The sequence below is a fragment of the Penicillium manginii genome (genome assembly GCF_028828005.1).
Source record: "Penicillium manginii strain IBT 31320 chromosome Unknown utg000004l:1.0-7231830.0:1.0-7236170.0, whole genome shotgun sequence".
Taxonomy (NCBI): Eukaryota; Fungi; Ascomycota; class Eurotiomycetes; order Eurotiales; family Aspergillaceae; genus Penicillium; species Penicillium manginii.
Genome location: NW_026643105.1, coordinates 4,084,060 through 4,107,316, shown reverse-complemented (window position 1 = coordinate 4,107,316; position 23,257 = coordinate 4,084,060). Strand labels below are relative to the sequence as shown.

Genomic DNA, 23,257 nt, shown 5'->3' with positions numbered 1-23,257 from the left:
ATTCAATGAATCCGCTATGAAGAATGGGCGAGCAAGGGATCTATATCGATGAAGGTGAGACCAAAACAATTTCCCAAGACCAAATGTAGAGAAATGTAGGGAGAGGAGAAGCACGCAAAGGTACGGAGGAGGAGAGGTGCAGTGCAGAGATCAGCGGTCCGGGGTAATTGCGAAGCGGAGAAGTTACCAAGTCTCGTGCCTGAACTCCGGGGCTTGGCGGGGAAATATCACGGGGGTGATTCCAAGGTTTTATACATAGAGTATACTACTATGACTTTATAATTATATCCGAGTACCTAGGTAGTGTCTTTTTAATCTTAGAATACTTCATCTCCATTAATACATTTGCTCTGCCTTGATTGCCTTACTAATAGCCTCTTGGTTTAGATCTCTCTGCATGATGTTTAGTTACTAATATGTGATTATATAATGGTTTGCTCAGGGTATCAGGGTATCAGGGTATTATTATATCACTATCATCTGATTACTAGTAGTACTACTAGTCCAACTCACTCATTGCCCGCTCCCCACTCGTCGCCAGATCATCACTGCTGCGGCCCCGGCACAGACGACCGCCCCCAAGGCGATACCCCACGACATCCATTTGCCTTCAACATCCTCTTCACTGCGCGGGAATGCCGTGCTGGGCTCCATCGCGGCTTCCGCAATATGCACAAAGACCTCCTGGATGGAATTCCAGGTCACGCTGACATGAAGAGGGGGGCTGGGGATATTCAGCATCGCTGTGTATTCGTGGGGCTGATGCTCCGCCCGCTGCGTGGTCCGGTCCAAGTCGGCCTTGAGGGCAATAAACACACTCGGCAGTTCCTCAAGATGGGGGTACTTGGCTCTTAGCGCAGGTATATACGCAAAGGAGTCCGGATCAGACGAGTCGTATGTATAGGCGACCACATCGCATTGGTCCAGTAATTTCGCCTGGTTCTCAAGAATTGCAGGCTCTAGTTCACCCAGTTCGTCCATAATCAGATAGCACTGTTTGCCGCCTGGTAGCTCAACTGTATTCACAGCTGTGCGGGGTTGAATGGTGGGATGATATGTCGAGCTAAATCCACGCGACAGGAGCGCGTCCAAAAGAGCTGATTTTCCTGACCCGGCAGCACCCAAAACGTGGCATTGAACTACATTTCGTCCGACGCGTCCCGGGCGTCGCCTTCTCTTGCGCGGTCGCGTCACCTTCAACGCCGATGTGATGGAAGGATTACTTCGGTCCGACGATTCAAAGCCGAGGTAGGCCAAGTATTCTAGTGTGGTCTTGGCAGACATGAAGGTTGTCATACTCCATTGCGCGAGCCATCCCTGGAGTGTAACATGCCCGGCTTCATTGCGGACTGTTGAAGAAGGGAACGAACCGTCGGCCCAAGATGCCGGCAATCCAGGGGTCGGTGCGAACAAGGACGCCAGTTCGGCATGGTTTAGACCACCGTCATTATCCTTATCGGATAGTAGAAATAGATTCACGAAGAAACGATACCCTTCCGGCGAAAGTTCTGCCGAGGCATAAGGTGGGACCTCAAACCGGGGGTGTAGGAAGTTTTCTTGTAGGGATAAGTTGTCGGTGTACTGGAATGCTCGTAGGATAATCCAGACCGTCTCGTGTCGACCCTTTTCCGCGTACAGCTTATTTAAATGGATAAAACCAGGGCAGTCGATTCCGGAGTCGTTTACTGAGTCCGGGAAGCTCCGTTGAATGGTTTCTTTAATATGGGCCAGGTCCTCCTCGCTGAGAGGCTTGCCGAAGCATCGGGTTTGGAAGTCCGCGATCTCCTTATCCGACAGATATCCATCCCGATCCTTGTCGCTGAGGTAGAAGATGCGTTGAAGTGCGGCGACGGCGGCGGGTTTTAATGCGGCTTCCTTTGAATCGAAAAGGGGGGCGATTGGGTGGGTGACAGCCTTTTGGCAAACGAAGAAAGCTTCATTGACATTCCGATGCTCACGTGCACTCGTGCGAATGCAAGAATCAATTTCCTTGAACTCCGACATCAATGGAAGCATTTCCTCTTCGATAACCTGTGCCTCGCTGTGGCTCGCGACGAGGTCCGACTTGTTGGCGCAGAGCACAACGGGGACATTGACGCCCAGGGATCGGAAATAGGGTAGCCAGAATAGGGCGACGCGTTCATAGCTATAGTGGTCGGAGTAGACCAACAAGATCACGTTGGACTTGCGAATCTCTCGGGCCAGGTTGTTTCGTTCTTGCGGGAGAGCGGAGGTGTCGACGACAGTGGTAGTAGTGACATTTTCGGGGGTGCCGATGGTAGGAGGGATGGTGATCTGAGGTAGAATGGGCTGGATCTTGTTGGTGACGAAGACACCCTTGACCAGGGAAGTGATCAAGCTGGACTTGCCAGTGCCTTCGTCGCCGCAGACGCTAATGCGGACTGAGGTTGTCACCAAGGTCAGTTAGGGGCGCGGGTGCAGTGGAGTGAGAAGGTCGTACCTGTAGCCATTGGCAATGCAAAGGTATCAAGTTTCGCGAGGTCTATGGTCTGGGCATGGCCGTACTGCACCTAGTCGTAGGAGGCGGTTGCTGTAGGGTCAAGTCGTGCCCAGGTGTGTTATGAATGCGATAAGAAATGGTCTGTCTACCTTAGCATCGGGGCCGACCTCGTGCCAAGCCATGCAGAGTGGAGCTCGGCATCGGCAGTATCGGTACAAACGCAGCCTACAGTTTCCGAGTACCTAGGTATACTATTACCAGAATAATGAAATCCATGAATGGGAATCCTCCATGGGTTTGTAGTTCAACTTGAAATTGTTCCATGTGAACCTTGGAATACTAGTAGTATTTTTGAGTTGTATATAACCACTAACATGAGTCAACGGGTCCCCTTAACTATACTAAATTGGACTCGGACTAAGCCAGTAGTAGTAGTACTTCTACTACTAGTACCGTATTATATACCTGCCAGTGTGGTATAGACGTGGAGGGTGGCATAAATGATAATAGTACTAGTAGCTCCATAATAGTACCTAGGTATGTAACACTTACCAGTAGATAACTAGTTAGTACTCTAGGTATACTTATGTACTTAGTAGCACGGCCCTCTAACCCCGCCGGGAGAGTTGCCGTTGGAGAGTGACCCTGCTGCGCCACACCCAATGGCACACTTTAATGAATCGAATGGGAGTCTGTAGGCGTCATATATCATTCTCAACACATTGCCTTCTTGCATAAGCTCAGGAACCAGCTTTGTGATCAGAGTCTCATTTACCAAATCGGGTGGTGTATTTACTTCTATCTCGTTCACTACCTAGGTACTACCTGTACTACTAGCCACCTCCACGAGTCACCCGTCATCAGGCCCACACTGGCCCCATCTCACTGACTAACCTGCCCGAACCTCCAACTCCGATCCAACTCCTCCAAAGTCCTTACTCCTCTCTCCCTCACCTTCATATAACTCCCTCCCATCAAGATGCCACTTGGGATCCACAACCCCCTGCCGTCGTCTCTGAGCAGTATGTAATGTCCCTGTCCTCTCACTGTTGGCTTCCCCGCAATCGCATGCGGCATCTCCGGCTAACGAACACCCCTCCTCGTGAACAGGTGAATGCAAGAAGGCGGCAAAGATCTTAACCTCCTTCGTGGACCCAAAGCAGGCCTTCGGTCCAGATAAGGTCATTCCGCCCGAGATTCTGGCCAACGCAAAGGTGAGTCTCATATATCGCGGGGTAGAACACCGTCCACCTTGTGGCTCAACCCTAATCCTTCCCTTCACCAGGGCCTTGCCATCCTCACAGTTCTCAAAGCCGGATTCATTGGATCAGGTCGTTTCGGTTCCGGTATCGTTGTCGCCCGCCTCGCCGATGGCTCCTGGTCGGCCCCCTCCGCTATCGCGACCGCTGGCGCCGGTGTCGGTGGCCAGATTGGTTTCGAACTGACCGACTTCGTCTTCATTCTCAATGACGCCTCTGCCGTTCGCACATTCTCTCAAGTAGGAACCCTCACACTTGGTGGCAATGTCTCTCTCGCGGCTGGCCCGATCGGCCGAAATGCCGAGGCCGCCGGTGCCGCCAGCACAAAGGGTGTTGCGGCCATCTTTTCATACTCAAAGACTAAGGGTCTCTTCGCTGGTGTCAGTCTGGAAGGTAGTATGCTTGTTGAGCGCAAGGATGCCAATCAGAAGATGTATCAGAGTCGTGTTTCGGCGGGCCAGCTACTTCAAGGAACGGTTCGACCGCCACCATCTACCGACGCGCTCATGCGTGTACTGGCATCGCGCGCCTTCTATGGCGGTCGTGGTGGCCCCAATGGCTCTGCCTCCGCGGGAGGGGATGCGATGTATAACGACATCCCGGTTTACGATGATAGCCACGACGATGTGGTTTGGGAGGGACGTCGCGGAGAGGCCTATGGTCAGGGGACGCGAAGGGAACGTGCGAACACCCAGAATGATGAATATGATTACCGCGACAAGCCGCGTCGAGCGAACACCTGGGCTGACGATGTGTATGATCGACCGGCTGGAGGCCTGGGTCGGTCTGCGACCACGCGAGAAGCGCCGGGTGATACATACGGACGCAGCCGTAGCAACACCACGCCATATGATGATGATTATTCCTACTCGGATCGCAGACCGACTCGACCGACCGCGCCCAAGCCGGTCTTTGCCCGAAGAACGGGCCAGGGCGCTGGGTTGCGTTCGGACCAGGCGGTTGCGCTGTACACCTTTGATGCGGACCAAGATGGTGACCTGGGATTCAAGAAGGGTGAAGTGATCACGATCCTCAAACGGACAGAGAAGGCGGAGGATTGGTGGACTGGTCGGATCGGCGACCGTGTGGGCATTTTCCCTAGGTAAGCAGCAGGCAGGCAGGCAGGTGAATTGCATCCGAGCCTGGCCAGAATGAACCTCAGCTGGATGAGAGCCAAGCTGACATGATCACAGTAACTACGTCGACGCATCATCCTAGACACATAGGAACGAAATCTCACGGGTATGCCCGTATGCTCATTCTTTGCAGTATAGCTCCCGGGGATGATGGCTCGGTTGGATATGGTATGGGGTATGATGAACATATTTTGGGCGCATTTCTTATTTTCTTATTTTCTTTTTCTCTTTGTTCTTTCTTTTTCTCTTTGTTCTTTCTTTTTCTCTTTGTTCTTTCTTTTTCTCTTTTCTTTCGATTCCCTTCTTCTGGATACCGCCTTCATACCTCGAGCGTTGGAGTTTCTCATTCTCGTCACAAAGGTTTCTTCTTTGCTTCGCAACATCAACGGATTTTGTGTTAGCTTTGCATGTTTCTAGAGTTTCGGTCCGAGTGCTTTGATTTTGCTTCCTTCTTCTTCTTCTTTCTCCTCCTCTCCGGATTCCTCTTCGGATGCTTTGTGGAAATAACGTTTCGGCCGGGGGTCAGATTCCACCTTTTCTTCAGCTTAGACCAGCCCCATGAGCATGGGCCGTTCCAGCGTGGCGCTCAGGACCTTTGGAATAACAGACGCCAATCAATTGCACCTCCCGCTCTGCCGTAGCCAGTAGAGTCACACGGCAGCGACCTAAGACTATCACCATGTCCCCTGACCCGGTTGGCACGGGGCAGATTGATACTGGGTGGGTTCTGGTTCGAGGGCGATCGCGTGGTTTCAGCGTGAGACCACACCATGGTGTATTTCTCACCGATTGTAGGGAATTGAATTGAAGATATCAGGCTGTCGATGGCTCATCCTGATGCCTAGTCCTAGTCTTTCCATTGCTAGTAACACTAATTAAGAGTCATTCGCCATGTCAGAAAATAAAGAACCAAACTATTGGCGGGAAGAGATCTGACGGGCCCTTCAGCCTCGCGTCATGATCCATCAGTCAGTAGTAAGTTTCAGGAGTGCCACAAGGTCAAGGAGATAGAGAACCAAGGAGACCGGGTCGTACTTGTATACCAGAGGTTCCAATCCGAACTGTGAGAGAGTATCTGTAGGTAGGCAGTATGAGAGAGAGAGAGAGAGTAAAGAGAAAGACAAAGTGTCGATCCTTTGATTTCTCCAGATCGTCCATGGACTGGCCAGGCTTCCCGTTTCCTTTTGGTGGAGCCTCCACGAACTCATCCAACAACCAACTCACACACACACACAGACACACACACACCACTTCTTTCCTCCCACCAGTTCACTTCTTCGTCCTCCCACCCCCCCATATGCCATAAACTCCCGGTTTCTTTACTCCTCTTCCCTTTTCTCTCTCCCCGCTTCGATGATCGCTCGTCTTCAGGTGGCACCTTGACCTGCCCTCTCCCCCTCTCCCCCCCCCCCTCCTGGCTACCCTCTGGTCTTAAGGGTTTCTTGGCCTTGGTTTCCTGTATAGCTGGTTCCCATGCAGGTGCGTTCCTCATTATATTCCTCCGACCTCATCTTCAATCTCATCCCGCCCCGCGGTTGCTTGACCTCCTGCCCCAATTATCGCTGCTTTCGTCTCCTCCCCCGAAGCCCTGAACTTTTGAGATCGAGTCTCCGCCGCTGTCAGCTCCGCATTAACTTGGCACCGCGCGTGGGATGAATGCTTTTGTTGAAGTCTACGGCACTGACTCTTTTTTTCTTTTCATTATAGGCTTCCACGAGTGCCCCTGAGGCAGGCGGCGGACACACGACTCGGAGAGGACATTCACCTCATCTCTCCATTAGCGACCCAAGTCACCATGTCACCGAAGCTATCGGGCATATGTACGACGATGACTACGATCGCAATGATCCGAGGCGTCTCAGTTATATAGCGTCACCACTAGGCGAATCAATATCAACGATTCCGCGAGCCGCCGACTCCGCCGCCCCCTCCACCTTATCACCTACGCATACACATACGCAAATGCAGAAGCAGAACTCGCCGGTCGAGGGACAGCCCAAGACAACAAATGGTCACTTACGCCCACCTCTCTCTCCTCATCGGTCATTTGACCGCGACAACGAACCCGGATCCCCAGACTCTACACGATCAGTGTCGGAAACCGCGACCTCCTCCTTCCCTTTGAACGATATCGATTACGAGTCGGACCCGGCCGCCGTTGTGCAAGAGCTGAACAACCTGGCCGCCATTCGCCGTATGTCCATGGATGTCGCAGCAACTGGCGATCCCGATCTTCCATCCTATGGCGGCAACCTCTCCGTTCCATCCGTACCTCCCTCCCCCACCGCTGATGAAAATGACACCTCGAGATTATTTTGGGTCCCGGCCAGTCTACACCCCGAGTTGGCACCGAAGGAGTTCAAGACATTCTTGGAAAGCAAGGCCGATATTATCAAACGGAAATCGGGCGACTTTTCGTCTCTTGGGCCCGAACGCCAGGGATCGGGCAGCGGCCTTCGTCGCAAACGGTCTATGCTGTCTCGACAAATCGACAGCTCCTCTGGCTATACGGATGGTGCGGATCGATTGGAGCGACAGCGATCGCAATCAAGTCGGCGCGATGGGATGCTCAGTCCTAACTTACAGGAGTTGGAAACTATAGTGGACGATTCGAAATCTACCTCCCCGGTCGATCTCGTGCGAGAGATGCAAAATGCGAGCATCGCGGCCCACGAGGACAAACCGATTCTACCCCCAGCACCACCAGGACACAGCCTACGAAGATCGACCCGGACACAGTACAGGAAGGGCAGCTTAAAGAAGGGCGAGAAGCCTCCCTATTCCAAACGAGTGGGTAGAGGTCTCTCTGAATCAGCTGGTTCAGCTCCTCCGATTATTACTCCATCCGATGACCAGTCAATTCTCGGATCTACTCGCGCGTCCACGGACTCGGTTTCCTCCACATCCTCTCGGCCAACGCGTGGGCCCTCGACCTCTTCCCGTGGCACGACTTACTCGGCGAATGCCCTTGGCACTGCATTCGACTCCATTCTTGATGATCCGGAAGCTGAGCGAGAGGAGGCGAATGCTCCTAGCGTCCACCCGCAGAATGACTCTTTCAACCAGTCGAATGCAACTGCATATGACCGAGAATGGAATTCTCGCGTCGATTTGAATGGCCGATCTAATACAAACACTCCCCAGAATCAGCAGACCGTCCCTGCGATTATCGAGACACCCCCCATCGACTCCTACCGTGAACAATCTAGCCCCAGTCCACCTTCTTCGCGATCAGCCGAACGCAATGCACCATCACAATACTCGGCCCAAACATCCTCAGTTCAAGACTCCACCCCCAGCAAGCGTACTGCGATGGGCCGGCAACCAGGCAAAGACACTACTACCAACACGCTTGACGACTTTAGCAATAATCCTCAGATGATACCCGGCAACAACACACGGACGGATAGCCTCTCATTCATCCCGACCATGCCGGAGGAGCAACGGAAACCCGAGGACCGTAAATCTGAGGGCAAGAAGTCCAAGAAGGAGTCCGAGGGGCGAAAGTCGAGCTGGCACTGGTTGCTGGGCAGTGAAGAAAAGGATAAAAAGAAGGATAAGGATGGAGACTCGAAGAAGTCGAGGTCGAGGTTCTCCGACAAGATAACACACCATAATTCTCGCATCGAAACACCCACGCAATCATCCATGGACAACAGCCCGAAGGGCAGGGAAAGTCTCATCCTTGATCGCCTTGACCCGAAGTTGGAGGAAGAGCGACGAAAAGATGGTGTTCGAAGGGCTTCGGGGGAGTCCAAAAAAGAGAAAGACGGCATCTTCTCATCGATTTTTGGTGGTGGTAGGAAAAAGCATAGCGGGGAGGGCCACCATCGAAAGAACTCTTCGCGCAATCTCTCTCCTGATCCCCCAGTGCGGGTGCTGAAGGCAGATGTCGACTATCCTTGGACACGATTTTCCATCTTGGAGGAGCGAGCAATTTATCGCATGGCGCACATCAAACTTGCGAATCCGCGACGTGCACTTCACTCCCAGGTGTTGCTGAGCAATTTCATGTACTCATATCTGGAAAAGGTACAGCAGATGCACCCCCACATGGTGGTGGCATCTTCTGGGTCTCAGAGGTCTTCTCAACAAAGGGACCAGCCTGATGAGTACACTCAATATCAGCGATACCAAGAGGTTAGTGAAAAACTGGATTCTAACGAATGAGCTGGGTGACTGACTGCATACCTTCCCATATTTTTACAGGCACAGGATCAGCAACAACAACAACAACAACAACAACAACAACAACAACACCAATACGCGGATAGCGCATATGATGATCCATCCATGTATGACTACGACGACGATCCGCATGATCCGTACCAGTCCCAGGGAAGCAATGGTAAACATGGCTACGAAAATGGCCATGTTTACGACTCGGGACATTACCAGTACGGGCACTCGTCTTATGGCGGCCATGGCCATGATGCCCATTTGGATGACGACGATGACGATGATATGTGGTGAACCAAGAGCCGGTGACTTCACTCATTTCCCTTTTTTGTCTGCCATTCTGATTTCTCGTTTTCTGCGACCCACGGAAATACCCACGCGTTTGTCAGTCCTGGTTGATAGTTGATACTGGAACATTGTATAAGCCTTGTTGCCTCTCTCCTATTTTCTTCCTTTTCTTTGCCACCATCTCTATTCCTTCCTTTCAACCGCCTTTTATCTTCCCCTCTTCTCGAATGACGGGTCATCTCGAGCCATGGGGCTCGTATCTTTGCTTCACGCACATTTCAGGATTCCAGGGACATTAATCGGCAGGAACTACGATTGGGGGCCTATTGTGCCATTTTTTTTTGCCCTGGGCTCCTTCTTTTGCCTGGCCGTTTATAGCCCTTTCCTTTCTGCCTCTGGCCTCTTGTCGTCTTGGGCCTGTGCATTGCCATATAGTTTGTTCACACACATGGTCTGATTTGTCACTTCGCATAGCGTCTGGGGTTTTCTTTTTTTTTCTTGTGTTTTCTCTTGGTTCACCTTGGGTCCGAGCAGCTTGGACCAATCTCTGTATTCCCCCTTTTCTCACTTAAACCATTACTCTTTTATTTGATGCCATTGTATACCATTCGTACAATGTGGATCGATGGAATAATACAGGCAATTAGCAACATTGGTGGGTGCCGTTCTATTCACATTCAAAATCTTGGGATATCCAGCCAGGATGTAATCTGTATAGGTATCAATGCTATCTAGTACAAAAGAAAACATAGAAACATAGAACAATAGAAACATAGAAACGGGTCATAGTCTTCGTAAGAGTAATCATCATCATAGTCACTTATCATGTGTCGCATCACATCACATCAAACCAGCTGCGTACTACTAGTAGAAGGACTCGAATCCTCTAAAAACGCACACGACTGAAACGACGCCCCAAGCCGCAAATGCTCCGTCGTATGCAACATCTCCCTCTCAAAAACGCGCGCATCTCTCACATGAAAATCATTATTAAAATCAATCGCAACGGCAAACAACTTCGCCCTCAAGACCGGATCAGACGTCGCCGCCCACGCCGAACTAACGCAGACAACAATATAAGCCGCCCCGATAGGCTTCCAAATTACCGATCGTTTCGCCAGAGCAAGCACCTCCTCTGACAGATACGTTGCGTCGAACTCGGTTATTCCACCACCAGCACCACCGCCCTGGCCGGACTCGCGCCGGCTCCCATACGCATCCAGCGCAGAAAGAATACAATTAAACACAAGCGTGCAAGCAAGACCAATCCCATACGTACGCTGATAATGCGCGAAGCCGAATTCCAGGATGAATTTTCGGCCGGCGGGACTGGCGGTCTTGTAGAGCTCTGAGAGGTCATTTTCGACGGAGCGGTGCTTCATTGTGCTTAGGTTTGTTTTGCAGTCTTGGTATATTGACCAGACTTCGTCGCGGAGGGAGGTTGTGTCTGTGGCTGTGCGGAGGGCTTCGCGGCCGCGCCGCATTAGGTTTGGGGCCTTTGAGAGGTTTAGGAGCATTTGGCCCTCTGGAGTGCTGCTGTCGTAGTCGTTTCGGACTAGGTTGTCCCATTCTTCTGGGGTAAGGTTTATTCTGTCGTTGAAGATGCCTTCGAAGAGCTGAGTGGGTTGGGGTTAGTATGGGGGTGTGTAAAAGCAGGCAGGCGTGTGGACGTCCAGCGAAGAACGAGTGGAATAAAAGGAAAGAAAATGGAATGATAGGAGAGAAAGAAATGAGACGAACCACACTGCCGCGCATTGATAGAAATAACTTCGCCTCAAACGCATCACGGGGACCAAAGTCCTTCCGTGCTTTGAGAATAGCCGCCGCACCCTCCGCATGGCCCGAGAACTTTCGATTCGAGGGTCCTAAGAATAACTGGCAGATCAACAGGATCATCACGGCAGAAAGCGTGCTGGATGACTGTGCATGGACCCTGTCGTCTAGGTACACGCTTAGCGTGCGGAGAGCACGCGAGTGCTTGGATAGCGCCTCCACCGAGGGGCCCCGGTTACATGAAAAATTAGAGTGCGCGGTTGTCAGGGTATCCACCGCACGGTCAAGCGCCTCATTAGTCCCAAGCCGTCGGGGTATATCTTCAAGCCATAAGCCGAATGACCACCAGAGGTTATAGCGTAGGTCGGTGGTTCGCTTAATAGTCATGATAAACCCGCCGGCCAAGGAGGAGATATCGCTATGAGGCACGGACTGTGGGGACTCTGGGGGCATTAGTTGGACCTTATCTGGATGTCTCTGTTTGCGAGACAATAATTGTAATATTTGTTTTTCGGTAGCGGCGGATTCCTTTACAGGCGAAGACTGGTATCGAGATTCGCAGGAAGTATTAGGTAGACTTCCGGAGTCTCCATTGGAGCTGGAGAGCGCGAGCTGTTTTTTCACGCGCGTGGAGTACTGCTTTTCTTCTTGGAATTTGAATCGCAACTTGCCTGATCCAACGCAGGGGATCTTTAGGCGTAGACAGCGAGCACAGGCGGGTTGCTTTTCATCACACTGTTGTCGTTGTCATTAGTGGGATTGATCGCCTGGTGAATACGAATCTGGATCGATGCAGCGGACCTTTTTCTTTTGTTTACGGCAGGCATCACAGGCCCTTCCTGTTGGTACGCCCGGCATTTCCTTTTCGGTGGATCTGGATCTGGGAGGGGGTAAATCATGTACAGTAGATGGACCCTGAGGGAAGTGGGGATCGGTGCGGATCTCTACCGCTACTGTGATGCACACGGATTGATGTCACAGGCTGTCAGGGGGAATTCTTTGTCGACCACAAATATGCGGTCTGTACGCTAAAAAGCACAGGTGTGAAGTTATTCGAGAAGTTGGAGCTGACGCTGCGCCATCAGCGTCATATTCAGGGCTCCGCTTGGCAAGTGATGAGGCTAACCGTGTTGGGCAGGATGTACCGCTTCAAGGCTGAGTTGGCGGCCTACGATTGGGGCGGATATTACAACACATGGCTCAGGCTGAGCTTTTTTGGGGGGGCCATTTGGGGGCCGTTTAGGTTTCCTCAGGGCCCAGAAATAATTTTAAGTATGGGGGCAAAGGCGGGTCTGCGCCTCAGGCTGATCTCTCTATACTCCTTTGGGCGCGATGTCGCGCTGGCACGAGCCATAAGTTCATTGTTCATCATGATAGTCAAAATGTATTTAGAGAAGAGCGAATCCCCATAGGAAATCCTCAATCAAATATTCAACCATTCAAGTTCAAGTCATTTACCAATCATGGCTGTCGACGCTCAAGAAAGGCCTCATGGCTACTATCTTTACAAGCCCAGCCATATCCTACCAGCTGTGTTCGCGGCGCTTGTGGCTATTTCTTTAATTCTACACACTTTCCAAAATATGTACGTTTTCATGAATTCTGAAATATGAATCCTACTAGTATACGCATACTGATTTCTCCCTACTATAGTCGCTATAGATTCTGGCGTGTTACCTTCTTTATCAGCTGGGGAGGTATCATCTTTACCACCGGATGGATCCTTCGATGTATCTCCAGTTACTATCCTGACCATTTGGGACTCTATGTCGCTCAGGCAGTCTTTATCTACCTAGCTCCACCAGTTTATTCAGCTGCTGCATACAACATAGTTGGCCGACTGATGAACTATCTCCCCATGCACGCAGTCCTGAATCCCGATCGCGTGTTGATCTTCTTCGTCTATCTTGGTGCCGCAGTGGAGGGCATGACTGCTGCTGGAGCTGCCAAGAATGCAGCTGCTGGAAAGGAACTCGACGAATACAAGAAGGGCGGCCAGCTTATCGCTGCCGGTCTCATTCTGCAAGGTGTGGTGGAAATGCTTGTTATCGCGATCGTGGCAACGGTCCATCGCCGCGCATCTAAGGCCGGCAAGGTAGCTCGCAACGTGCGATTGGTCTGTTTTACCCTATACGGCACCTCTATCTTCGTGGTTCTGCGCTGTATCTTCCGCGCTGTCGAGTCCTTTGAAATGTTTGACAAACTTGGCTGCACCGAGAACTGCGGAGCCATCCTCAGCAACGAATGGTACCTATATGCATTCGAGTTAGGCCCCATGTTGATCTTTACATACTGGCTGAACCTATTGCACCCTGGACGCTATCTTCCCAAACAAAAGCACCGCTATCTTGATACTGATGGCCAGACTGAACGTGTTGGACCTGGCTGGCGAGATCGCCGCAGTCGATGGGAGACTTTCGTCGACCCCCTTGACGTAAAGGGCATGTTCAAGGGCCAAGCCTCGCATGAGAAGTTCTGGGAGAATCCTGGGCAGTGGGATGCCTGCACAGATGGCAGTTTTGCGGAGGGAACCGCCTCGAATGCCAAAACTCAGAGCTATGCGAAAGAAAATACCTTATTTGCCAATCAAGTCTAGGTTGGTCGATTTTGGAGTTACGGAAGATGATATACGTGAAGCGCAGGCTGTCTCTTTAAATCACAATAGGTTACAGTCACTTATATTCTGTTCAGCCTTTTATTTTGTTACATACCAAGTGAGGTCTTTGCTTCTTTTATTTTTTCTTTTATTTTTCATCTTGGCGTTGAAGCGGATGTACAACTGGCGCATATTGTACTACTAATTTGGGGGCAACATTTCAAATAACAAACTTTTTCTTTTGATAATCCGAGTCAAAGGGGCACATAGAAATGTAATTAATCTCATTGTAGGCGAGGAAGGAACCCGATTAAATAACTTGGAAGAAGTCTAGTATCATTACGGTGATAAGCTGAGCGCTCTCCGGGTTTTTTCCCGCTTCCGCCCCGCTCCGTCTTTTAGCCGCGCATCCACCTGCAGTTTTGCTGCAGATCGAACTGGACAACGCCTTTGGAAGCTATAGATCCCGGTCTCATTATTCTGATCCGGCCGGAACTTGGAACGTCAGTCGTCTCTTACTAATGGCCACCACGGAAGATGAGCGTCCGGCGAAGCGCGCCCGTCAAGCCTGTGAGCCATGCCGGTAAAGGCCCAACTCAACTTTCCCGGCCTGGCGGATTTTCACCGGATACTGACTTTCAGACAGACGCAAAAAAACAAGATGTCCCGGGGAGAAACCGATCTGCTCCTTTTGCGAGAGACTAGGCCAAAAATGCCTGTATGCGGGCACGGATGTTGTGGAAGAAGGTTCCGACTTTGCAAGGAATATGGTGAGAATGCCAGGTCTAGCCCCAGTGAAACCGCCGAAAATCCGCTTCTAACAGGCGCTAATAGGAAGATCGCGTTTCGCGGATCGAAAATAAGCTAGAGAAATTGATAGACTTCATCACGTAAGTACTCGTTTGGTCTGCCATTCGCTCTTCTCTCATCTTCGAATTGCAGCCAAAATACACAAGAAAATTTGAAGGCTTCCGGGCCTATCTCCGAAAGACTGACGCAAGAGGAGGAGCCTTTGCCAAATCCGAGCCTCTCAACACCAGATACCGATCTCATGTAAGATATCCAACTTTCGTTTCATCTGTTCAACTTCCAAGGTTCTCGCACTAACAGATCTTCCAGTGAACACTCGTCTGATGCACCAGCTCTTGATTCATATTTCACTTTCTGCAACTCTCAACCACTTTCTTTATTCCCTTGTGGGGTACTATCTCCTGAGAATCTTGGGAGGAGAGATCCTGAACTACTTCTTGCCATGGAGGCCTTAGGCCTTCGATTCCAGGGAAGAGGAGTCAAAGACAGCCAAATTGAATCTGAGATTCAAAGCAAGATCAAAAAGTCCCGTCAAGCGGTCCTGTCGCGCTTGGATGATGGCAATGTGGAGCTTTCCACGATACAGAGCCTCTGTTTGCTGAGTATGCTAGAATACACAGGTGAGCATGGCTAGGCGCGGAACAAAATTTCCATTTTCCTCATGCTGACTCTCAATTAGCTGGTAACCTGATTCGCGCTGGTTTCTACTCTCGCATGGCTGGATATTTCATTCGTAGCACTCGAGTGGGCGATATCGAGTTCGTCAATACTTTAGACAACGAAAACGACGAGCGGAAGCTCTGCCACGCGAGTGTGATATTGCTCCAGAATCTTCAAGGAAGCCTCCATGCCTTTCCACCAAAGGACACCACAGACCTTTCGTGTGACACATGGCTCGCGACACCATTATTTGAAACAATGATATCAAAAAAGGACACTCGGCGGGGAACAAGCGGCTTGAAGCTAGATATCGGAATCAAGGCTGCTAATATGCATGCTAGTGAGCTATGGGCTCTAGCATGCAAGTACGCGATGGATTATCGTGTCGATGCCGATCCTCCATGGCATCCGCAATCTCACTATGGTATGATCACATACTGGCACACTGAGCATGAGAGCTGCATGCCACTAAGGTTTCGGCTGCATGCAAGCCGGTTTCAAGACTATTCCTCGTCAGATCTACAGAAGTATCGAAACTACTGGGGCCCATGGTTATTCTTCCAAATAATCTGGCATGCAGTTCCGGCTCTTCTAAACCACCCCTTTCTCCTTTCTATGCGCCTAAGAAACTTCCGGAGAACTATGCCCCAAACATTCCTTCGCAATTCCTTCGAACAACTCACACTGCACTGTGGCTGGATATCGCATTTTCTTGACCTTGTGGAGCATAAGCGATTTGAAATATCGGACCCCACGCTAGGCCATTGTGTGGCGGTCGTTGCAACGATCTACCTTCAACATAGTTTCACGGAAGACGAGGCATTCAGCAAAAAGGCCCAGATGGGATTTGAGAAATGTCTTCGTTTCCTACATGCAATGGCCCGTCGATGGCCACACATCGCACGACAAGTGAGTTGAAAATCTAGTGATTGCGGTTTCAAGGCTAATAATGGTATTCATCAGGCACAAAAACTCGAGCAGCTCAGAGGCAGCATCTCCCCTGGCGGTCTATTTACCGAGCCGGGTGCAGCAAACTCCCCCTCCAGCCCCAAATGGTCCGTTAATTTCCAGCTTCTATGGGAAATATTAGTCTATCCGCACGCAAGCAAGTCGCCGGACTATTCAACCGATATATTTGGCCCTATATTGGGCAAAGACAGCGTTGGGAATTCTAGAATGAATTCTGCTGGAGTCATTGCTGAACCTGACTTTGCTCTCATTGGGTCTGCTGGTCTCTCAGGGCACAAAACAGTAGCATCTGAATGTGTCACATATCCTCCAGAGCAGGCCGAACACATCCCACAAGGCCAAAATGCAGTGGGTCAAAACTCGGCACCTATAGATCTATCGAACTTGCCGGAGGATCCGGCGTTGGATTTGAACTGTGGAGACACATTGTTCCTACAACTTCAGGATTATGGGCGAGCATTTGAGGACTGGCTTAGTGTGAACCCAGGGTGAGAACAGATAGCCGATGTATTCTAGTATAACATAATGATGCAGTCTATCATGAATCCGGAACGCAAGTATTTTCTACCAGACCCGGTCCACTTCCGTCTTCCCCGGGCGCCAAGACCCGGCAACACCCCGGGGGTTCCTGTCAAACCTCCACATTTCTTCTTTTAAATGTTCGTGTCATCCAGCACCTTACAAAGCCTCAGAGTCTATCCTATAATAGTTCTCGAAGCTTCAAAATGCCTGCATCCAAGAATGATTCGATCATCATCGTGGGCGCCGGCGTCTTCGGCCTGTCCACGGCACTAGAGTTGAAGCAGCGCGGATACTCCAACATCACAGTTCTGGACCGGTACACGCCTCCGGCTGTCGACGGAAGCAGCGTGGATATCTCCCGAATTATTCGCATCGATTATGCTGATCCGGTCTATTGTAAAATGGCCGCCGAGGCCTATAAAGGCTGGAAAACCGAATACTCCGACCACTACTACGAGTCGGGGTTTGCGCTGCTTTCGGAGACGCCTAACAACGACTGGATCACCAAGTCTGCAGCCACTGTCAAGGCTAATGGCGGTACTATCGAGGATCTACCCGACGCTGCCGCGCTTCTTAAGTCATACCCGAACATCCAGTCCAATCTGTCCGGCATGAATGGGTACCTCAACCGACGAGGTGGCTGGGCCAATGCCGCAGGCAGTATCCAGCAACTGGCCTCGCGATGCAGCGTGGAGGGAATCTCTATCATCAGTGGCCCTCGCGGGACTGTTCTTTCCTTGCTTTACGAGGGCTCACGTGTCGTCGGCGTCAATGTGCTCAGCGGTGGCTCGATCCGTGCCTCTCAAGTGATTCTCAGCACAGGCGCTTGGACAAGTCGACTGTTGAATGTCGCACATGCCGCTTCATCCTCAGGCCAACCCGTTGGTTTCATTCAATTGACCCAAGACGAAGCTCGAGCCTTGGATGACACCCCCGTCATGATCGACATGACTACCGGTGTATTCGTCTTCCCGCCCACCCCTGGCTCTAACATTCTGAAGCTCGCCCGCCATGGATACGGCTATGCCAACGAAACCACCACCACCAACGATGGAAATCGAACCATCTCCGCTCCAAAATTGGAGAGCAGCAACTCGCAGACTGGATATATTCCAAGCGACGCAGATGACAGCCTGCGAGAGGGCCTGCGTCGTTTCTTCCCTAAACTTGCCCAGCGTCCCTGGTCGAACCGCCGTCTGTGCTGGTATACTGACACTCCCAAGGGCGACTTTATCATTGACAACCACCCGAAGTATGAGGGTCTTTTCGTGGCCACCGGTGGAGCTGGACAGTGAGTATCTCTATATCATTCATTTGCGCTCGGAATTCTTCAACTAACAGCTAATAGTGGTTTCAAATTCCTTCCGATTCTGGGAAAGTATATTGCAGACTGCTTCGAGGACAAGGCCTCTAAGGAACTTCGCGAAAAGTGGCGACTGCCTCCGTCGCCAGGTGGCTCTCAGGAGAACGATATGGCGGGTGATGGAAGCCGAGCTGGTCCACCTTTGAGAAAGCTCAACGATTTTGAGAAAGCTCGCCTGTGATTTAAACGTTTGACGTTGGTGTAAATTGGCATCTAGCCCGACGAAATTGAAATTCATTCCGTGGGGTGTCCCTTCCATGCTAGAAGTGAGAGCCACATCGGAGCCACATCGGAGCCACATCACATGTGGGATCCAACCACAAAGGCAGGATGCTCGGATCCCCGAACATCTTCTCCACCATGTGCTGCAGCTTTTGGTTGTGGGGAGTAGATCACCTGGATTGTAACTGGACCTGAATATTTCGTCACACAAATCGATGTGGGTGATTGGCAGAGACGATTGTGGAGGCTGTTGCTTGGTCAGATTGCGGGGGTGGGGATATGAACAGGCCGGCTTTCTCTGACCTGCTATAAATACGGCTCCTGGGCCATAAATTGGGTTAAACTCAGAGCTGAAATCATGGCATTGAAATTGATAGATCAGCCGATTGAATGCGCCGTGGGGATACTTGTCGTGTATATTTCTGGATATATAATTTACCAGCGATTCTTCCATCCGCTCGCAAAATACCCAGGTCCATTCCTCGCCTCGCTGACCGACCTATGGCAAGTGTATCAATTCATGACATTGAAGCAGCCATACACCCTCACAAAACTTCATGAAAAGTACGGATCCATCGTTCGGTATGGCCCCGATAAGTTGAGCGTAACCGACGAGGACGCTGTCCGATTGATCTATCAGACCGGGGCCAGGTACATGCCCAAGACTGAATTCTACGATGCATATGGTGCAGCTCATCCGAACGTCTTCGGCATGCGTGACGAAGCGGTTCGTCGATCCTCTTCTCCCGAGCCTGAACGTTCTGCTGATGCATTTTCAAGGCCCACTCCATTCGACGACGGCACATGTCGCACAGCTTCTCCATGAGCTACGTTAAAGAAATGGAGCAATACCTCGATGCAAACATAAAGATCCTACGGGATAAAATATCCCGCCACGCCCTGAATGATGAGCTGTTTGATTTGAAGAAGACATTGCATTACTACACTATTGATGTGCTGGGTGAGCTTGCCTTCAGCCAGACTTTCGGCATTCAAGAATCCGACGACGAATCCCGTATACCGCCCGTGATTGAACATAGCCTGTTGGCAGCCGTGACAGGTGCCTGGCCGGCTATGACAATGACTCTCAAGAAATGGCTTCCGAAAATCCCACACAAGGGACTCCAGGCTCTATTTAAAGGTCGCAAGGCCTGCGCAGACCTAGCTTCTCGATGTGTCAATATCAGATTGAGCACTCTGCGGTCTAAGAATGGAACGCCGAAGGATCTCCCTGAAAGGAAGGATATTTTGACTAATCTGATCAATGCTAAGCATCCCGATACGGGGGAAAGTCTGACCCAGACTGACTTGGAGACGGAGGCTTTTGGCTTTATGTATGTTTCTTTTCCACTTCTTTGCCTCACGTACCACCACTTCCTCGAAAGGAATCCTTACTAACTTGAGATACAGCATCGCGGGGACTCATACAACAAGTGCCACAGCGACACTGCTATTCTACCACCTCCTACATAATACCAATCTGATGAACCAATGCGTCACCGAGATTGACGAAAAGTTGCCCTCTCTCCAGCCCAACCAAAGCGCGTACTCAGTGACAGACGCCGAAGCCTCGTTGCCATTTTTGCGCAATTGCATAAAGGAGAACTTTCGAATAACCCCCGTCTTCACGATGCCCCTCGCAAGAAGAGTCTTAAACGCTGAAGGTGTGATAATTGCTGGGAATCATATTCCGTGCAGGGTAAGTCCGACTCCTAAGGGACCCTTATTAATGTCGGAAACTAACCTGGGATCGAAACAACCAGACCTCTGTCGCAGTCTGTAATCACGCATTCCATCATAATCCGGAGGTTTGGGGGGGCAGACCACAATGTTTTCGACCCGTCGCGATGGGATATACCCGGGGTGGCGAGCAAAGGGCGGCTCTTAATGCATTTTGGCCTCGGGGGTCGGCAATGTATTGGGAAGACTGTGGCTATGTCCAATATCTATAAGTTGATGAGTACGCTGCTGAAGGAGTTCCAGTTTGAATTGGCGGATGAAGAGGAGAAAGCGAAGGTACAGAGAGGTGGCTTCCAAGGGGAAATCCCGGAGATGATCAGTGTCGGTATTAGTGATCTCGCCTCGCCGCTGATGGTGAAAGCTCGGAAGAGAAATTAGATGATATGAAAAAAGGGTCTCAAGAAAAATCTATTGGAGGCATCTAGTTGATTGAAGAACATCTTATGGGTGGTATTCGCGGATTATTAGTCAGTATATAAGCAAAACATACGTCCCAAAATGGTCTGAGCAGATAATTCCACAATCCACTCAGGCTCATCATGAGCAGACGGATTGAATATTCAGAGCAGAAAGTAAAGAAAAAGTCGAAGCTGAAAACGCATCACTGCAATCCATCCAATGCGTATGTTGTGGGGATGCAAGGCAAGCTGAGTCGAGACTAGACAGAAATGCAGACCCGAACAGGGAATTAAATTCTTCATGACTTCTCGGAGCTTCCTGCCACTGCAGATCCTCCGGGAGAAGTGTGGAAGTGACTGGCAGTGCTGGCAGTCCGGCTGATACCGGGGGTGGGGGCCTTCTCCTTGGCATCGATGGCGGGGGAGGCAGGGGTCGTCGAAGCCGGGCTGCTGGCAGTTTCCTTATCCTTCTCGGCGTATACCGGGGGCTGGTTCTGGGTGGCGCTACCGGAGGGGCTAACAGCAGCAGATGGGCTGGTGGGTGCAGCAGCAGCAGCAGCAGTTGGCGAAGCTGCGGTTGGCGAAGTTGCGGTGGGCGATGCAAGAGATCCAGCGGTAGGGACAGGGCTACGAGTGGAATCCTTGATAACGGACCACCACTTCTCGGCATCAGCGGCCGAGTGTGCCTTGAAGCTAAGGTCGGTGGTGGTGTGGAATGCATTGCCAACCTTACCGCTGGACACATCCTTACCCTTGACGTTGAATTTCACACCATCAATGGCACCAACAATGGAGTCGGGCAAGTATAGAGACAGCTGAGGAGTAGGATCCTGGCGGAAGTCGTCATTGTCCTTGAACTCATGCAGGTAACGAGCTGGCGTGACAACGTAGTAGCCGGTGCTGTAACCCTTGATGACAGCACGGGAACGACGCTCGAGAGAACCTTCTAGGAGAGGCTGCGTAGATTTGTGATCCATGTTGGGGAAGGTGACACTCTCGAATGTGCGGGGAGGCGAGTCCGGGTTAACCAGCGTCGAGTCGTTGCGAACGACAAAGTTGACCCACTCAAAGTCAGGCGGGATGCGTTGCGCGGTGGCCAGAATCTCGCCATACATTGCTCGTTGGCGATCGAGCTGCGCGCCCATAATCTGGAAGAACTGCTCCAAGGCGCCTTGCAAGGTCTGCAGCACATGGGCCTCGAATGACTGGAATGAGTTCTGCACGGCGAGAATATCATTTCGGTGATTGTTCTCCTCGATAATTTGTTTGTTTAGACGGTGATTAATACCGCGCTTGAGGATGTAGGGGTCGTGCGCGGTCTCGATCTTGTTGCCGAACGAGGAATCGTGGGTGGCAGAGTTCTGGCCCAGCAGCTCGATGTGCTTTTGGGTCAGTTGGCGGGCCTTTTCAACGGCTTTGGCACCCTTGGCCGCTCCTGACTTCAATTCCTTGGATTTATTCTTAATCTCTTTGTGCAGACGTTCGAGGGTGGGGAGAACGCTGCCCTTGAGGTTCTTCTCGGTATCGAGGTACATGTTGACCATTCCCTAGTAACAAGTACACACCGGTCAGTCCTGTGCGGTAAAACAAGCCGATAACTGTTGGAACTTTACCTGAGAATTGTTGCGAATATTCTCGACCAAGCCTGCTACACCACCAGCACTGGAGCTGAAGTGGTGTGCCTCTTTCAATGGATCATTAACCGTCTGTTTAGAACAACTTGGTGATTAGCTTGGAGATTGCGGTCTCGCGTACGCGGCCACCGACCTTGAGGATTTTCTCGTGATCCTTCGACTGGGACTTGGAGATCTTAGAAGTGACGTTCAAATAGTCCTCCAGGTTTCCGCACACATGCTTCCACGCTCGTAGGCGTTCGATTAGGAGGTTGGTAGTCTGTCAAGGCATCAGGCCAGGTTAGCAGCCGTTGCTTCCCTACCGCGGGGGGGGGGTTGTATGGCGGGTCCGCGCGGAACCGGAATGCATAGGAATGGCCCTGACTAACCTGGCTACTATCGGTATCGGGGATGGCCTCATCGTCACTCATAGAGGTGCGACGGGTGAAGCTGCTGGAGACAGTCCCCGACCGCTGGGGGAGCTTGTGCTCAACGGGGCTAACCGGGGTCGACATGGCGGATAGCGGGGAGTAAGGGGAAACGGAGGAGGAAGAGGAAGAAGAGATCGAATCAGGAGGACACAAGGCTCGGAGCTCAAGTCACAAAGCACAAAGCACGAAGGTGTCACAAAGTAATTGTAGGGTGTGTCGATCGAGTCGAGCAGTTTATGGACAACTGTGGCTGTGGAGGTGGTTAGAACCGAGAGCGGAATAGAAGCACTAGTCTTTAGCCGGACTAGTGGGACGGAGGAAGAGAAAGAGAGAGACTCACCCCAGAGTGGGTCAGAGAAGGACAATGGAATGGAGGTTGGAGGAGTGGAGGAGTCGAGGAGTCGAGGTGTATGAAGTGGGTGAAGTGGGATGTTTTTGTGCATTTTGGGAATTTCCCCTGCGATCGGCGATCTTCGATGACCTCATTCTGTCCGCTCTCGGCGCTTCCAAAAAAATCCCAACATTTCAGCCCGATTGTCTTTCTCGATTTCTTATTCTTCCCTAATCCAATCTGATTTGTTAAAAGGAGGGGCACACGATTTCCGCCAACTCAAATTGTGATGCCGATACTCAGCCACGTACCTGTTTTCCCCACAGTCACCGCGTACCGCGTCCTTGGGTGGGCGCCACAGACGTGGTGGAGCCACCCAAGGTGCGGATCGTGAGGTTGCATCGGTCCTTGGTAAAGGCTAAATGGTGATTTCTTGTTTCGATGAAAAGTGGAAGATACTGCTAGGTATAGGAGGTTCCAGGTGATGAGTGATCTAAGTATGCCGA

At 51.2% G+C, this 23,257-nt stretch overlaps 9 protein-coding genes across 9 annotated transcripts; 6 read left to right on the top strand and 3 right to left on the bottom strand.

Moving 5' to 3' along the window:
• Nucleotides 1–513: 513 nt before the first annotated feature.
• gem1 (ERMES complex Ca(2+)-binding regulatory GTPase GEM1) lies at nt 514–2,471 on the bottom strand (the record flags this gene model as incomplete). Its single annotated transcript, XM_057101887.1, has 2 exons — nt 514–2,402; nt 2,462–2,471. 2 exons carry the CDS (start codon nt 2,469–2,471, stop codon nt 514–516), a joined length of 1,899 nt encoding a protein of 632 aa, XP_056961517.1.
• A 969-nt stretch (nt 2,472–3,440) lies between these two features.
• N7533_005236 (SYLF and SH3 domain-containing protein) lies at nt 3,441–4,938 on the top strand (the record flags this gene model as incomplete). Its single annotated transcript, XM_057101886.1, has 4 exons — nt 3,441–3,483; nt 3,572–3,675; nt 3,747–4,822; nt 4,914–4,938. 4 exons carry the CDS (start codon nt 3,441–3,443, stop codon nt 4,936–4,938), a joined length of 1,248 nt encoding a protein of 415 aa, XP_056961516.1.
• A 597-nt stretch (nt 4,939–5,535) lies between these two features.
• On the top strand, nt 5,536–9,329 carry N7533_005235 (putative telomere silencing protein Zds1; the record flags this gene model as incomplete). Its single annotated transcript, XM_057101885.1, has 3 exons — nt 5,536–5,613; nt 6,564–8,996; nt 9,066–9,329. 3 exons carry the CDS (start codon nt 5,536–5,538, stop codon nt 9,327–9,329), a joined length of 2,775 nt encoding a protein of 924 aa, XP_056961515.1.
• An 839-nt stretch (nt 9,330–10,168) lies between these two features.
• On the bottom strand, nt 10,169–11,954 carry N7533_005234 (Zn(II)2Cys6 transcription factor domain-containing protein; the record flags this gene model as incomplete). Its single annotated transcript, XM_057101884.1, has 3 exons — nt 10,169–10,939; nt 11,064–11,831; nt 11,898–11,954. The coding sequence occupies 3 exons, from the start codon at nt 11,952–11,954 to the stop codon at nt 10,169–10,171; spliced, it is 1,596 nt and encodes a 531-aa protein (XP_056961514.1).
• A 605-nt stretch (nt 11,955–12,559) lies between these two features.
• Nucleotides 12,560–13,692, top strand: N7533_005233 (uncharacterized protein; the record flags this gene model as incomplete). The annotated part of the gene is made up of 2 exons (XM_057101883.1): nt 12,560–12,681; nt 12,750–13,692. The coding sequence occupies 2 exons, from the start codon at nt 12,560–12,562 to the stop codon at nt 13,690–13,692; spliced, it is 1,065 nt and encodes a 354-aa protein (XP_056961513.1).
• A 1,252-nt stretch (nt 13,693–14,944) lies between these two features.
• On the top strand, nt 14,945–16,080 carry N7533_005232 (fungal specific transcription factor domain-containing protein; the record flags this gene model as incomplete). Its single annotated transcript, XM_057101882.1, has 2 exons — nt 14,945–15,122; nt 15,182–16,080. 2 exons carry the CDS (start codon nt 14,945–14,947, stop codon nt 16,078–16,080), a joined length of 1,077 nt encoding a protein of 358 aa, XP_056961512.1.
• Nucleotides 16,081–16,856: 776 nt separating this feature from the next.
• On the top strand, nt 16,857–17,948 carry N7533_005231 (NAD(P)/FAD-dependent oxidoreductase; the record flags this gene model as incomplete). The annotated part of the gene is made up of 1 exon (XM_057101881.1): nt 16,857–17,948. One exon carries the CDS (start codon nt 16,857–16,859, stop codon nt 17,946–17,948), a length of 1,092 nt encoding a protein of 363 aa, XP_056961511.1.
• A 648-nt stretch (nt 17,949–18,596) lies between these two features.
• N7533_005230 (uncharacterized protein) lies at nt 18,597–20,356 on the top strand (the record flags this gene model as incomplete). Its single annotated transcript, XM_057101880.1, has 4 exons — nt 18,597–18,965; nt 19,019–19,572; nt 19,649–19,937; nt 20,015–20,356. 4 exons carry the CDS (start codon nt 18,597–18,599, stop codon nt 20,354–20,356), a joined length of 1,554 nt encoding a protein of 517 aa, XP_056961510.1.
• A 319-nt stretch (nt 20,357–20,675) lies between these two features.
• N7533_005229 (PH domain protein) lies at nt 20,676–22,504 on the bottom strand (the record flags this gene model as incomplete). The annotated part of the gene is made up of 4 exons (XM_057101879.1): nt 20,676–21,923; nt 21,990–22,082; nt 22,132–22,269; nt 22,313–22,504. 4 exons carry the CDS (start codon nt 22,502–22,504, stop codon nt 20,676–20,678), a joined length of 1,671 nt encoding a protein of 556 aa, XP_056961509.1.
• Nucleotides 22,505–23,257: the final 753 nt, after the last annotated feature.